This window comes from Sardina pilchardus, chromosome 4 (assembly GCF_963854185.1).
Source record: "Sardina pilchardus chromosome 4, fSarPil1.1, whole genome shotgun sequence".
Lineage (NCBI taxonomy): Eukaryota > Metazoa > Chordata > Actinopteri > Clupeiformes > Clupeidae > Sardina > Sardina pilchardus.
The window spans coordinates 34683221-34694588 of NC_084997.1; the positions used below are offsets into that span (position 1 = coordinate 34683221).

The 11368-nt window shown below is 40.2% G+C and overlaps 2 protein-coding genes across 2 annotated transcripts in view; both read right to left on the reverse strand.

Moving 5' to 3' along the window:
• Positions 1 to 354: 354 nt before the first annotated feature.
• Positions 355 to 5536, reverse strand: LOC134079037 (nuclear factor 7, brain-like). Its single transcript, XM_062535201.1, has 5 exons — positions 5162 to 5536; positions 4280 to 4366; positions 3088 to 3110; positions 2137 to 2255; positions 355 to 935 (listed from the first exon to the last, which is right to left on the reverse strand). The coding sequence occupies exons 1-5, from the start codon at positions 5534 to 5536 to the stop codon at positions 355 to 357; spliced, it is 1185 nt and encodes a 394-aa protein (XP_062391185.1).
• A 4984-nt stretch (positions 5537 to 10520) lies between these two features.
• LOC134079137 (nuclear factor 7, brain-like) overlaps positions 10521 to 11368 on the reverse strand; it is a 5004-nt gene continuing 4156 nt past the window's right edge. The window contains exon 6 of the mRNA XM_062535318.1: positions 10521 to 11368. This exon is cut by the window's right edge and continues 308 nt beyond it. Within this exon, the coding sequence (XP_062391302.1) occupies positions 11135 to 11368 (234 nt within the window). The 3' untranslated portion in view covers positions 10521 to 11134.

The window sequence follows — 11368 nt, forward strand, 5'->3', positions numbered from 1 at the left end:
AAATCCATGTGAAAAAAAAATACTTCTCACTGTTCCCAGGTCATATATTTATATACAATTAAAATGCGATTAATTTCGATTAATTAATTACAAAGCCTCTAATTAATTAGATTATTTTTTTTAATTGAGTCCCAGCCCTAGTTATTACATTATCAGTAAAAAGTGTATTAAATTATTGGGAAATGCACTTTATTACATTATCGGGAAATTATTACATTATCAGGTTGCATTACATTTTCAATGGACTCAAGTGCCATTTTTTATTACATTATCAGGGATTTATTACATTATCAGGTTCTACAGAGGATGTACAGGACTGAGGGCGGTAATATTTTGTACTGCTATGCGGTACATCTAGTTTGATGTTGTCAGTATTCGTTCATTAGTTTTGGTGTCTTCAGGGTTTAGGGCCACTGAAACTTTGACTGGTAAGATCCTCAAGGGAGAGACGTTGCAACCAAGAGCAAAGTATGGAAAAACTCTCTCAGTGAAAGTGTGTGTGAGAGTGTGTAGGAGTGTGTTATTATCAGGGTCAGAGAATGACAGCTCTCCTCTGTCCCAGTCCAGCTGCACTCTGATCCTCTGGAGTTTCTGCTGCACTGTGAGGAGAGTGGAGGGCTGTGGTGAAGACCTTGTATCATATTTTGCACCACTATACCCCACACGCCACCATCCACTCATGGAGCTAAAGTCCCCCTTCCTCTGGAGAGATTCTGTCATCAAACCCACATGCCACATTGTGTTCTCCCCAACCTCCACATCCCAGCAGTGAGTCCCTGAGTTAAAGCCCTCAAAGTCCAGGACACTGTAATACTCATCAAATCTCTCTGGGTTATCAGGAAGCTGCTGCACCTCATCACCTAATCTCACACTGGTCAGATCCTCAGACAGGATGAGAAGTGGGTGTGCAGTGTTGGGATCCAGAGTCACAGGAGCTGAAGAGAGAAAGAACACACACATGAGCTCAGAGCTGGTTCAGACCTCCACGGGGCCTTAAGCAAAATCCTGCTAAGGGCAGGGGTGCCTTAATACCACCTGAGGCCCCTGGGCTATGAGGTCTTTGAGCCCTCAATAGGTGTTGGCAATAGAAGTCCAAGTTGCAAACGTACTATGTGCACAGTGTATCACGCACTACTACTGCTTGTTGTCTATGGGGACTATTTTTAGGTGCTGCGTGATATCACTGTGCCCATGGTACGTTTGCAACTTTCCTTGATTGTTAAGCCAGAATGAGAGTGTAGTTTCATGTCAAATCAGCCTTGAAAATCGCCAGGTTTCATTTTCAGTTTGTATTACTGCATTTTCTAACTGGAAAGGAGACAAGTTTTAAATGGGAAAATTACCGGAAATCTTAATCACTTTCTAGCGTGATGCTAGCAGGCGAGATGTTAATGGTTTAAAACCGATTCAATGATCTATGCTAGGCTGGAGCTAAAAATTGTATCGCCAGACTAACAGGATGAACGAAAAAAAGGTAAATATCAATTGTTTTGTTCAAGGGGAGGAGGAAAATTAGCTTAATTCCCCAAATGGTGGAATATCCCTTTAAGCGGCCCCTCATGCGTTGAGGCCCCTTGTCTGAAGCCCAGGTAATCCCGACATTACTGTAAAGGAACACTTCACCGTTTTTTCATATTAAACTACGTTATTCCCCTAATTAAGACGAGTTGATACATACCTCTCACGTTTCAATGCGTGCACTCACTGGCTCTGGCGCACGGCGCAACTTTGATAGCACTTAGCTAGCCCAATGTATTCATTAGGATCCAAACAGAGATGAAGTTAGAAGTGACCAAAACCCTCCATGTTTTCCCTATTAAAATACAGTTAAGCGAGTAGTCACACGACCAAGTATGGTGAGACAAAATAAAACGTGGTGCATTTCTAAGCAGGTAAGAGGGATAACTATATTGTGTGGCGCAGTAATATCCTCACTCTTGCACTTTCAGTTTCACGTTGGAGTGAGGATATTACTGCGCAGAGTCTAAGTGCTCCCAATATTATTCCGCCACACAATATAGTTATCCTTTTTACCTGCACCAGAAATGCACCACGTTTTATTTTGTCTCACCATACTTGGTCGTGTGACTACATGTGTGTGGAAAGAGTGAGAGTGAGAGAGGTGTTTACACTCACTGTATTTAACAAGATCATTCATCTTCTCCCAGACTTTGACCTTCAGGTTGTCCAGGTGCTTTGCCACATCGATCAGAGCTTCTGAAACCCTCTCTGGATCCTGCAGTGTGCACTGGAATCTGGAATAACATTCAGGAGTCAGTGCTGTGGGTTTGGGTTCAGAACAGATTATTTAAGAGATGTACGAACTCTCTACTCTGTCCAAAGGTCACTCAGGTCTCCTTCACATCAACTCCTCATAGCCTCCCACTCACACTGTAAAACTAATGTGATAGGGCCTTTTTTATAGCAAGTCATGCACAGCACAACTATTAATAGTTTTGAATCCAATATAAAGAGACACTTTCCCCCTTTGCTATCAGCTCAGGCTGGTGCCATCTATTGGTCCTCATCAAGTTCCACTTACAGTAATGGCCATTTATCTACAGTTTGAGTATACTGTATTTAACTTCATTTTACGTTTATTCTTTTACTTTATTACACCATTAGTCATCCATTTTTATTTGTATGAACTTTACTTCATTGCACAGTATAGGCTACGGTATGGGTCACTTAAAATACTACCAACTGTAATTTAGAGACTTGTATAATCTCACAGGACGAATTAATGTTATTGATTGATTGATTGATTTCAAAAGTTTTCAGAGAGAAAACCATGTCCATGCTTTGAAATACATTAGAAATGAATGCAGGTCACTTTTTACCCATGTCTGCAAAATAATGGAAAAATTCCAAATCTATGTTTATTTATAAGATACAAAAGGTAAAACAATGGTTTGCGCAATTCTATTCTAGAAATATTCTATGCACACAAATGGAAGAAGAATGTCTGCATTAACAAAAGAGAAAATTAAATCATGAGGATAGACTGATGTTTTCAAATGTGCTGTATAAATAAAATGACTTGACTAGAACCACAGAAAAAAGAGAGACTGGAGGCAGATCACTCACCTTTCCTCTGTGCTCTTGTAGTTCTGGAAAATAGAAAATAAGGGAATGATTTTAAACATTCAACATCGCTGTTTCAGTACACATCTATCTGTATGAGACCTTGGTCATAGCTGCCTAGCTCTCACTTCTCTCCAGTTTATTGGGGTCTCTATTCACTCAAATGGAAGAAGAATGTCTGCACTAACAAAAAAGAAAATTAAATCATGTGGATAGACTGCAGGCTTAATCCTACCACTGGAATTGAACCAAATTGGATTCTCATCCTCCTTTCATCCTGTGGCAAATCTCACTGAGCAACTCCCAAAAGATGTAGAGTCTTCTGATGTCTTTTTTTATATATGCATGATTGCTCAGTGGTGATTGTAATGCAACATTTCTTCAAAATAAATAATTATTCCAAATTGCATGGGGACAGGTGTGATAATTTGCATCTCCATGATATTTCACATAGGACAGATCACAAGATACCAGATCTCCTTATATGTGCAAAGCAGCTTTTTTGTACTTCAGAGATCTACGGGCAGAGGAAAAAGTGGGCAATATAGTGTGATGGTATAAACCTCTGATCTTTTCCTACAAAAAAGCTGCCATAATTGAGATCCAGTATCTTATCTATAATATATTTGAAATCCGCACCTGTTAAACTCTCGCAGGGGCGAGGTCTGAAATGCAGACGTTTCGCTCAACACACTTTTATCCACTGGAATTATCAATCTAACACTCTTACACAGAGTTGATGGTTCCTACCTGCAGGAATGTGATGTCATCAGCTACCATCTCCTCTTCTATGGCTCTGATTGAGTCTGAAAGAGATGAGATCGCTCTGCTCATCTTCTCAATCTTCTCCTTCATCATCTGACTCTTCTGCTCCTCTTCCTCCCTCAGTGCAGCTATCCTGGCTGCCTCTTCATTTCGTAGAAACTGGTTAAGTTCAAAAAACTGCTTCTTGATCTGCTTCTCTGTGTGCTGGGCCTGAGTCTGGATGACATGAATATCATCATACATAAAATATTGCATTAGGAAATAAAAGCAACCAAATGTATTTACATCATTGATTACTAACTAACTATTTGGTGTGAGGATTCCAAAAGCAGTGCCTTGCAGTTTATTAAGGGAACTAAATACAATTAGTTACTGTAATGTGAAATAATGTTTGCATCATTTTACATGACAGACAGTACATCCCACTCACCTTAATATACTCCGCTGATACATGACAGGTGTCTTTGGCCTTCTTAAAAGCCTTCAGCTTCTCCTGCAGTTTGACCATGAGGTCCTCCTAAAATTATTAGATCACTTTAATGTGTCTCTCTTTCTCTACTACCATAATACACTTAAGCTTCATATTGTCACATATCATGTTTTTAATTTTGGAAAATTAAAAAATAAGAGCATATGTGTAAGCTCTTACTACAATGTGACCAAAATACGACTGAATATCAACACTGTACTTTTGTACTGTTCACATGTGACTCAAATAAGCTCGACTCACATTTAGCACTAACACTACCACGGAAGTGTTCAGAAGTGGCATCGTAGTTGAGCTTTTGGGAGACGGACCCCTGAACAGAGCCATGTTACTCATGTATTCAATATAAAGGGGTCAGAATAAGTGGGCACACGGAGGAATTTGTGTGAACTGTCAATGTGAAGGTTTTAGACCTGTTTTGCTATTTTCTTTTTTCTGCATTAGTCCTATATTAAAAGGAAGTGTAAAATTTGTATTTGTAAACATCATTCCTAAAATGTTTGAAATGAGTGTGTGTGAGAGTGAGTGAGAGAGAGAGAGAGAGAGAGAGAGAGAGAGAGAGAGAATGTGTGTGTGCCCTCAATGGATAACCAGTCTGTTCACAGAAGCTTTGAAACCCCTGAGAAGTGTGGACATACTGTACAGGAATAATAGCATGTGGTCATGCTTCACGTGATAAACATAAACATTACGAATTGTTGAGTCATCTGCAAATTAAATGGTGACTAACTAGCAGCAATTCAGAATAAAACACAGTCAATGAATGTAAATGTCTACTAAAAGTGTATAAGGACAGAGTGAACAACACAAAATAACCTACTGTACCTTCACATCAACTGCTGCTTTGTCAATGGGACTGAACTTGTGGTCTTTGTGTAAATTGTCTTGACACATCAGACACACAAGCTGCTGGTCATCTTGACAGAAGAACTCTAGCTTTCTTTTGTGCAGACTGCAAGTCACTTGGGTCTGAATCTTCTCTTGTAAGGTCTCACAGAGCTTCCTTAGTGCCAAATTTGGGGACATCCAGTCCTTTGATGATTTCCTCCTGCAGACTGGACATTCTCTGGATCCTTCGTTCTCCCAGAACTGCTGCAGACAGACTTTACAGATGCTGTGACTACATGACAGGACAATAGGATCTTTAAAGATATCTGTGCACACAGGACAGGTAAGATCCTCTTCTTGCCTTGAAGCCATTCTCTCCTTCACTAAAAACAAACAAACAATGGTTTCACTTCAGACACGAGAGGGATAGTTCACAGGGCAGAGGTAGAATTAATCCAAGATAATTTAAAAAGTGAGGGTTGACATAGTGTTGTCTGGTCATCCCAGCTCAACTCCACCAGTGCACAAAGCAAAGTCCATAAAGACATGAATGACGGAGTTTGGTGTGGATGAACTTGACTGACCTGATCTCAATCAGAGCCAGTCTCCTCGTCCAACATCAGCGTGCCCTCACAAATGCACTTCTGAAAGAAAGAAAGAAAGAAATCCCATAAACACACTTAACCTTGTGGAAAGAATTTCCAGAAGAGTTGAAGCTGTTATAGCTAAGGGTGGACCAGCGTCATATTAAACCCTATGGATTAAGAATGGGATGTGACTGAAGTTTGTATGTGACTGGCAGGTGAGCAAATACATTTGGCAATATAGTACAGTAGCCTACATTACATTACATTACATTTGGCTTACACTTTTTAACCAAATAAGCGACTTACAACATACAACGTACAAACCACTTCAAAATCTTCATACAGTCATTTTACACTATAAAAGTAACTTAAAAAAACAAAAACAAAACATGTCTACCAAAATTATACTCACATACCTGAATAGTTGCTCACCTGCAATGGAGAATATAGCAGCCGTGTGTACCTGAGCTTCACTTTCTTATTCTTCCTTCACTTCAGGACAGGAGTCAGAGGCAAGGATCTGGAGGAGCTGTAAGCGGATTGGTCAGTGTCACATTCCTTCAGTCAGGTTCAGATTAAAGATAGCAGGTTCAGGCAAGTGTAAGGTTCTGTCCCATTTCTCATTCTTTCCCTACCCATTACACTCCCCTTATCCTTTGAAACAGAGTGGCAAGATATGGGGGTGAAAACATTCCCCTTGGAAATGGGACACCACTCGCCTACCATAGGGGTCAGCCGAGACATCTACAGGCCGATGGGTGTATGGTCACTAAATGTACACATAAATGAATTTATTTTATTGCCCCCCATGGATGAAATTCCACATGCAATTTGGTGCAGTTCATTACATCTCATCTGAAGATAGGGGCAATTTAAGCAGTGTAATATTATATTAGCATTTTTTACCATGGGGGTGCAAATTGCAAATGACTGATTATGAGCTGAGAACTTTTAATATGAGGAGAACTCGAACTCTCAAAACTGTTGTGGTGAGGTACTGCACCTAGGGGCGCTGCTAGGCGAGAACAGAATGAATGTGGTCCTATGGAGTCCCACCCTCACAAACGACACACAACATCATAGGTGAATTTGCCTCAATGTACATTACCCAATCTGTATTTTGGGTAACTGATTACTCCATTTACCTGTAAATGATTATTTGCCACTCCTAAAAGTGCTTTCACATTTACAATTTATCCATCAAGCATCCCTTCAGTGTACCTCTGCCATCCTTGGATGCCCTGAATACTAACATTTCATTCATCTCTTGGGTCTGTGGCACAGGGGTCAGAGGTCAAATTATGAGAGCCCCTGTCATGGTGTATACTCTCTGATGCCCTCACAGCATGTCATTGCACTTCTTCAACACATGTTTATTAAAGGGAGAGTGTAGTAACCCCTCCTACTCTAAAACCTAGCTCTACAGTGTGCCATGTATGCAGACTGGCTGCAACACCCATGAGCCAGGCTCATTATTATGGCCGTCTGAATGAACCTTTATAATACATTTCCAAGACCCTTGTGATGGTACATCGATTTACATTAGGTTGAATGGCATGTCTGCCATAGCCTGACGGTGTCTGTATCGCTTTTACTGGCACTACGGAACTTTAGGTTTCGGGTGAGAACCAGACCACAAAAGAACTACAAAATTCGACTGCTTTACTGCATACCTCACTTCCCCCACCACTTCCTCAAATGACAGGAAGTGAGAGCCCAAACTAGCGTGTTGATGGCCGAAGCAGCAACAAAACCGAAAGTGTACAAGCGTAACTTTGTACAGCCAGGTCAGTAGTCAGTAGCCTAAGCCTATGTCTAAACGGCGTGTACAAGTTTTGGTAGGGGCTAGCCCACATTCTTGCAAGTAAATCACAATTGAACGGACAATGACTAATGACAATGGCTAACCCTAATGACTGCAGACTTTGAATAGTCATGTTTGTTTTTACTCTGAGATAAGAATTCACCAGATGTTGTGGTGACCTGCTTGGTTATTGTTTCAGCAGTGCTACTTCATCCAGCTGTGGACATCACACAGTTCTTGCTCTGGTTCTTTAAACGTTTCAACATGTCTACCCTCAGTACAGGCCAAGAATTACTGGTGTAGAGTTGACCTTTCAGCTGCTGATAAAGAGCAGAGACAAACCGACACTAACAATCACAAAGTAGAAATGCAATTCCAAGGAATTACCAGTGCATGAAAATGCAAAAAATTTATAGATAGATAATGTATGCTGCTAACGTGTAGCTAGGGTAAACATGGTGGTTGCATAGTTTAAAGAGAGTTGATAGTGTTAAGGTAGACAGTTTAAAGCTTAAACATTACTGTTCTAACTTAACTAATGATTTCTAACAGGTATTCTAAAATGTTAACTATGTGAACAATGATAACCAGGTTGATTGGTTTACTTAGCTAATGATTTCTAACAGTTATTGTAAAAATGCTAACTATGTTAACAATGCTAACCAGGTTGATAAGCTAACTTAGTTGATGATTTCTAGCAGTTATGCTAAAAATGCTAACAATGCTAACTATGCTAACAATGCTAACCAGGTTGATTAGCTAACTTAGCTAATCATTTCTAGCAGCTATGTTAAAAAAGCTAACTATGCTAACAATGCTAACTATGCTAACATGCTAACTAGCTAACTTGCTAGTGAGGACTTTTATTTTGAAACATTTGTTGATAGGGTATCCATGGTGGCCACTATCAGGAATAAAGAAGTTACTGCAGTATAATCATGTTGGTTGCTATGGAAACGGTCATAAACGCTTAATTTTAATGGTTGCTATGTTGGTTGCTAGGTACATGGAGGTCTCATGTAGTTGACTGGAGGCATAGTTGATGATAACTGACAGTTGGAATGGTTGAACAGTTAAATAGTTGAGTAGTTTCAATGGTTAAATGATTTAATAGTGTATTATTGCAGTGAGGACTTTTATTTTGAAACAGTTGTGGAAAGAGGAAACAGTTTAACAGGATATGTAGTCATCACAGAGAGATGGTATGCTTAAAGCTCGAGAGAGAGAGGGCTGCTGCAGGTGGGGCTGGCCACCTGGCATAAGATTCTAATTGCTTAAAGGAACCGTATGTAGGATTTTGGCCAAAACGAGTATTGCAATTACTTTCAAAATACTGTAGAGCGGTAAATCGCCTCCCCCTCCCATCTGAGTCACGGTTGCCAGCTAGCTGCAGCAGGAACGTAGGCTGCTAGCTTTCAAAAAACAGAGAAACGAACTCTGATAATGCATTGCTAACGTTAGCAATGACTACCAGCTGCTTTTATTTCCCAAACAATTCATTAGCCTACCTTTTCAATTCAGTGACCCACCTCCTCCATATGGCCAACATACTTTGCACGAACTTGCATAATTTGTTCAACTGTCATGAATAGGCTATTTAAAATGTCCATTTACAGTAGCCTACAAGTAAGTTAGCCAAACTGATGAATCTTTACCTGTCCAGGAGCAAATTAACAACACTGACGTCTGTCTTCAAATTCTTCTCCGTTTTCAGCCGTCTCAATCTCCGTCTCAGCCGTCTCAAAGTTTTATTTAGACCTATTTCGGATTCATAACAAGGTCTTTTAGGTTCCATAACGTTAGACATTTTTTATCCAACACGTTTGTAGCTGCAGCTGTCTATGGTGGTAACTAGCATAGCTGGCAACCCGGATGGCGAAATACTACTGACTTCGTGATTCGTAGATAAGTGTAGGGCGGCACATCAAACCAAAACACAACATAACAACATCAACATCAGTTGAGGGCTGCAACTTCACTTTTAAATGAAAATATCTTGGCCGGACTACTGTTGTCAGTGATATAAGTATTTGAAATTAGCATGATTTCTAAATGTCTAGTGACATATCAGGGCAATTTTATGATTAATTGAAATACATTTCCTACATACGGTTCCTTTAATGACCCGATTGTGATGTCATAGAGGCCAATGTTAAGTCTATGGGGACATTTTTAATAGTTTTTAATTAATAGATTTAAAAGTATAAAAGTTACAAAGTTAAAATATAGCCGCAAGCGGCGATGGCGGGCCCGAGCACCAGCGGTGCGGAGACCTGTGAGATTTCAAGGCAAATTGCAAATGTACCATAGGCGCAGTGATATCGTACGCAGCATCTGAAAATAGTCCCCATAGACAACAAGCAGTAGTAGTGCCAGTAGTTTGCAAGTTGCCTTGATTATTACGCCAGATGAGAGTGTAGTTCCATGTCAAATCAGCCTAGAAAAACGGCAGGTTTCATTTTCAGTTGGTTTTATTGCACTTTCTAACTTGAGAGGAGACACGTTTTAAATGGGAAAATTACCAGAAATCTTAGTCACTTTTAAACATGAAGCTAGCAGGCGAGAAGCTAATGGTCTAATCCGATTCAATGATCTATGCGAGGCTGAAGCTAAAAGTTGTATCGCCAGACTCACAGAATGGCTGGATGAACGGGAACAAGGTAAATATCGATTGTTTTGCTCGAGGGGAGGTGGAAAATGAGCGTATTTCCAAAAATGGTGGAATATCCCTTTAATGATGATGTATCTCCAAATCATTTATTTCATTTCTGTACTGATCAGAGTTCAGTAGTGCAGGAGATTGTGTTCACTGCAGTGCTCTCAGTCTCTTAGTGCTGTTGATGAGACAGAGGCAGAACCAGCTGAACCTGTGCTGTGTTGCTGCTCTACTGGAAACCTCACAGGTGAGAGGAGAGTGTGTAGTTACACAATAACCACCACTTATTAATATACATATTTTATTTCAATGTGTATAGTCCTTGCCTTCCAACAATGTCCACCAAATGACCCTAATTGAGCTGAGCTCTAAACAGGAGAGACTCAACAGAAATGTCCACATCATTTACTGATCTGATATTTTGATGTGCTTGTGGCAGCAATGTAGAAACACAGACCTGGATAATAAACCATCATAGTGTAATAAATGACATACAATCAGCAGTTATTTGACTCTAAACACAGAATATCAGGAATTCAATTCAAGTGCTCAGTAGACAATGCCTCACAGAACAGAACAGATATTAGATTCACTGTAGTTGTAATGTGCTTGTGCCAGCAGTGTAGAAAAACACACATGGACAACAGAAACCATCATAAAAATACACACATGCAAACAAATCAGCAACACAGACAAACTGTCTTAGAGTAATAAATGGCACAACACAAGCAATTATTTTGGTGGATATTCAACATGGAGAATCAGAACATTCTGAACTAAATTAAAGTACCCAGAAGATGATGCCTCACAGGTCAGATATTAAATTGACTGCAGTTACTCTGTGAGTGACTCATGACTGACACCCAAATGTCTCCATCCATCTCTGCATGTTGGCTCTTGTTCAGACAGAGACAGTTTCTGCTCTAACTGGGCTGCTCTACTGACACAGAGACCTTCACTGGTACAACCCTTAGAGGAGAGATTTTGGCTCCATTAAAGTACGGAAACAATCTCTCAGTGAAAGTGTGTGTGAGAGTGTGTAGGTGTGTGTTATTATCAGGGTCAGAGAATGTCAGCTTTCCTCTGTCCCAGTCCAGCTGCACTCTGATCCTCTGGAGTTTCTGCTGCACTGTGAGGAGAGTGGAGGCATGAGGCGC